This window comes from Atta colombica, unplaced genomic scaffold (genome assembly GCF_001594045.1).
Source record: "Atta colombica isolate Treedump-2 unplaced genomic scaffold, Acol1.0 scaffold12, whole genome shotgun sequence".
NCBI lineage: Eukaryota > Metazoa > Arthropoda > Insecta > Hymenoptera > Formicidae > Atta > Atta colombica.
The window spans coordinates 2169030-2173962 of record NW_017259206.1 but is presented as its reverse complement, the minus strand read 5'-3'; the positions used below and the strand labels follow the sequence as shown (position 1 = coordinate 2173962).

At 32.1% G+C, this 4933-nt stretch overlaps 1 protein-coding gene across 1 annotated transcript; it reads left to right on the top strand.

The window, feature by feature from the left end:
• The first annotated feature begins 235 nt into the window (after window positions 1–235).
• LOC108694317 (mitotic spindle assembly checkpoint protein MAD1) lies at window positions 236–3837 on the top strand. Its single transcript, XM_018203732.1, has 7 exons — window positions 236–323; window positions 861–1115; window positions 1311–1541; window positions 1615–2051; window positions 2116–2568; window positions 3041–3339; window positions 3426–3837. The coding sequence occupies exons 2-7, from the start codon at window positions 861–863 to the stop codon at window positions 3776–3778; spliced, it is 2028 nt and encodes a 675-aa protein (XP_018059221.1). The 5' UTR covers window positions 236–323; the 3' UTR covers window positions 3779–3837.
• Window positions 3838–4933: the final 1096 nt, after the last annotated feature.

Below are 4933 nucleotides of genomic sequence, written 5' to 3'. Positions count from 1 at the left end.
ACTAGTGACAGATGAACCTCTCGAAATGAATCATGTTCATTTTCTAGTGGCGCCACGTATTGAAAAATCCCGAGTCCTGAAAAAGAGAACGAAAAAAGGAAGAAGTAAGATAGAAATTTAGATGACGTTACTGGACAACTTATTTATTTCGCACATGCGCACTCCATTTTGGGAAACAAAATCAGGAGAGTTGCGCTACTGTATATATTGTGATTCAATGCAGTTTAATAGCCGATAGAGAATTGTTATGTATACTGTAATTATTGTGTTTCGTTTGATTTTGTAAGAATTATAATAGAAAAGAATAAATATACAAGATAAATGTAAGGAAAGACAAATATGAACAAATAATAATTATAATCTTTTAAAGCTCAACATAATTTTAATAGTTTTTGCAATATCGTTTATCTAAATACGGTAAACGTTAAAATCAGCTTATCTTCTATAACAAAGCAATTAATTACATTGTAACAAAATGAATGTCATATGATGAATGTCATAGTGTGACGTATATTTCAAGTACGGAGTTCATTCGAAGGGATTCTGAGCATCTCCTGAGAAACAAAATGAACAATACTTAATTAAGAAAAGAACATGACTTTAGCGTTCACCGTATCTGAATTCACTTCATTTTATTGCAAACAATAATATTGAACCTGAAATCGCTAAACTGACTAATTATCTTATTAAAATGTAAAAATAATATAATTATTGACGTTAAATGTGATTATTGACGTATTATTAACATTTAATTTATTATTGCATAAATTTTATGCTTGTATTTTTACATACTGCATTTAATGTCATAAAATCAGATTAATGATGTGATATCGTAAACAAATTAATATAATTTTGTACAGATGAGCGATCAGGATCCAACGAGTATTATTAATATGATAAAAGACTTACGTTCTGGAACAGAATCTTATCGCAGAAGCGTTGGAATACGTTTCTCAGGAACTGGCTATGTATCCTCGAAGTTCAATGAAAGTTCAGACAGCATTACTTCACCCAAGCGGCTGAGATTAGATGAATCTGATACATCCATTAACAATAAAACTAAGTCTGACTCTATCCCTGGTAGTCCTTGGGAATGGCGACGTATGAAGGGAGAGGTAAGAATAATTCAAATATAAGAAAAATCTAAATAAATCTGAAAGAAAATCTTTGAAAGAAAAGTGTTTTATCCCTTCATCAAAACTTAATTCCTTTTTGATTTCACAAAATTTTAAACGAATAATTATTTCATTTTAAGTACAGAAAGCTATATACTGGTTCAACTAAAAAAAAAATTGTACATTTTTGTATAGGTTATATCGTTAAAGACCAGACTGATGCATCAAGAGGCAGCTGTACAACAGTTACACAATATACGTAGACAGATGGAGGAAATCTTTGAGAAGGAGAAAGGTCTTTTGCAAATCCAGACAGAACAGGATAAACAAACTATTCAACAATTGGAAGTCCGACTTGATGTTGCACGGCGAACAATCCAGGATGTAAGAGAGACACATGATACTGCAGAGAAAGAATGGTCCCAAGTAATTGTTTTTTATATTAATTATACATTTTTTGTAACTATGTTAAATCAATTTTAATTTTGTATTTATTTAGGCAAGAAACAATTTAGAAAGGAAAATAGCATCATTATTAAATGAAAACGCAAAATTATCCGAGAATCTAAGAAATATTTCTACAAATGAAAAATCTCCTTCTCCTAACGATATCAACGAATCAAATGAATTACAAATAAAACTGGAAACTGTGGAAGCCAGAGCAGCAATACTGGAGGAGAAAATGAAAGAATATCTCAAAATGCAACAGGACTATGAATTGTTGAATGTGGAACTACAAAGTATGAAAATGAAACTAGAAAAACTGGAGTCAGAAAGAGCACTGTGGGAAGAGGGCAAGCTATTAGCAGGAAGAGCTGCAAGAGCAAATGATTTGGAGAAAGAATTGAATGTTGCAAAAAGGACGATTGCAGTATTAAAAGAATCAGTTAGGGAGAAATTACTTTTAGAAGAACAAATGGCTAATATGACAAAAAGGTAATTTCAACGCATTTGAAATAAAATATTGTTTAGTTAGTTAACGAAAAACGTTTTATTACAGGCTAGAGCATACTGAAAAAGTAGAGCAACAAGTGGCAATGTTAGAAGCAAAGCGATCTGAGCTTGTGCTTCGCTTGCAGGAATATGAAACTATTGGCATTACTGGAGGACCAACGGCGATGAAGCGGGAATTGAATAGACTTCAGCAAGCTGAAGTGGATTTAAGAGCAGAAGAAGGCCAGCTTAGATCGAAGTTGGATGCAGTTATACGAGAGTCGCAGAACTTGTCAAATAATTACGAAGAGGCAAGGAAGATGGCTACTGATATGACATTGTCAAAAGATAAAGTGAGCAAGCTCGTGAATAGACTCCAGAAGAAGATGATTCTTGTCACCAGAGAGAGAGATAGTTACAGACAACAATTGGATATGTATGAGAAAGAGATAACAGTGGACGGCAACAATGCAATAACTGAAAGAATACCGGCTTTGGAACGTGTTATAGATGGATATAGGTATATTCTTATATAACGTATACAGAGTAAAAATGATAGTACAACCGAGAAGGTGATTCCTCATATAAAAGTAAATTGAAAATATAGAAGAAAATTTTTTTATATAGATATTTTTAACAATTTTTCGATTAATAAAATAAATATAGAAATAATATTAGAAACTTATTATATTATTATATTATTACTATCCATTACTATTACCAAATTATCAAATTTAGATATAAAAATAGCCGTGAATAATTAGGATATTTGGATATTTGGATGAACGAAACAGACTAGCAAAGTGCAAACATATTTGACAAATATTCAAGCTTTATTTTTTTTTTAGTTTTAAAAATATTTTATTCTATATTTTCGACTTTTATATGAGGAATGACTTCCTTCTTGGTTGTATCACGACTTCCTGAGCGCCCTGTATGCGCTTCTTCAGTGAAATTAAATTATTTCATGAAAATATTTAAAATTTTCTTAGGGATTTAGTCAGCAAATTGGAAACAGATCTTCAAACGGCCGAAATTGGCACTCAGAAGAACGAATGCAATAAATTGAAAGAAGAGATCGAGCAACTGAGAGGCGAGCTTGAACATCGCACATTAAAGGGTGATTTCAACTGCAACGCCCGAGTTCTGCATTTCACGATGAATCCCGCATCGATGGCGGAGAAGCAAGCAGAGGAAAAACAAGCGGCTCTGTTACAAGAAGTGGAAGAACTTCGTGCTAAAATGGCGTCGGGAAATTATGGCACAACTGTTTCATCGTTGCAGACGCAAGGTAGATAAACTTAATTAAAGCATAATAAAGCATATTTTTATTTTTCATTATACAAAGCAATACAATTTTATTTTCTTTTAATACAGAAATCGCGGAGTTGAAGCAAACGCATGAAATAAAGATAGCGCGTTTGAAGGAAGCTTTCAAAGCATCCTCACAAGAGTACCGCCAAGCGTGCTATCAATTATTCGGTTGGAGGGTGGACCGAACAAAGGAAGGTCGCTACAAGTTATCGAGTCAATATGCAGAGTCGCCAAATGATTTCCTGTTTTTCCACGTAGGTGAAGAGGGTGTCGATATGTTGGAAACTGACTTTTCTGCGAATTTAGGCAGTTTGATTGAACAATATTTGCAAAAACAGCGTAGTGTTCCTATGTTCCTTAATGCTGTACAATCTGATCTGTTTAGCCAGCAAACAGTGACAAATGTCATGATATAATATTGTTTCATGTTTAAATAAAACTAATATTGCTATTTATTAAGCTTTAGCTTCATATACAATGGATGATAAATATACAGTAAATAAATTTCTATAATTCTATCTATACAAAAGCTGCATTTATTCATACATTTAATTTGTTATGTTTTGATTTCAAATTAATTACTTCATAAATGATACAACAATAATTTTCACAATCGCTAATTTATTATTTCATGAATCTTATGCTGATAATATATCTTTTCTATTGATAATATATCTTCAGTTACTACGAAAAATAACATCTGTCATAATAATTTCGAATGGGTTCTTGAAATTTCTACTTTAATTAATTATCAATAAGAAAATATTTGATAAAACCAATTAAATATTATGTTATAATTTGCAACAGAATATTAATATTCGTATATAAAATATTTATATTTCTCAGATATAATAAACGTCTCTCTTCTGTGGAATAATCTACATACACATTCCATAAAATTATAAACATATTTAAGATAAAATTTAAAATTTTATATAAAATTAACAACAATTCATATCATTAACTAAGTTCATAATTTTTTAGAATTGGTAGAAATACATCAGCAGACATTGAAATGAAAATGTTTCTTTCTATTTTGCAAAATAAAAAATCAGATTTCTAAATGAAATTATTGAATGGAGTTGTTGAAACTTAGTTATATAGATTTTTGTTGGCCATCACTAAATATGTTTTTATATCATCAATTTTTAGTATATGATTTGTTATCTCCCCATGATTCTTTGGTAAAAGCACACATTGAGGAGACTCACTGAACTCTTATCACGCATAAAAATCTTACGAGAGAATGTCGAAGTTGAAAATCGCGTCGGGCCATCGGCGGTCGTCCCGCGGGAGACGTTACCGTCTCAGACTGGTTCGTACGTGCCTAGAAAAGGAAGGCCTGTCCCAGAAGAGCGATTCACATTGCTTTGTTCGGCGAAGAAACTGTGATGGTGTTCATTAGTGAATGAGCTACTATATGGATTCGTCTATTATATGTGAATAAATGTGCCCTCACACATTTCTAAAATTTAGCATTTGTTTATATGTAAGCGTGCGTGCGTGCGTGCGTGCGTGCGTGCGTGCGTGTGTGTATCTGGTTGACCAAAAGCATTTCGTGATAACGAAAA

Excerpts from the sequence above, each read along its gene's own strand:
- LOC108694317 (XM_018203732.1), top strand. The coding sequence starts at position 861 with ATGAGCGATCAGGATCCAACGAGTATTATTAATATGATAAAAGACTTA. Across the intron at positions 2,569-3,040 it reads CGTGTTATAGATGGATATAG|GGATTTAGTCAGCAAATTGG; the intron begins GTATATTCTTAT and ends AAATTTTCTTAG. Across the intron at positions 3,340-3,425 it reads TTCATCGTTGCAGACGCAAG|AAATCGCGGAGTTGAAGCAA; the intron begins GTAGATAAACTT and ends CTTTTAATACAG.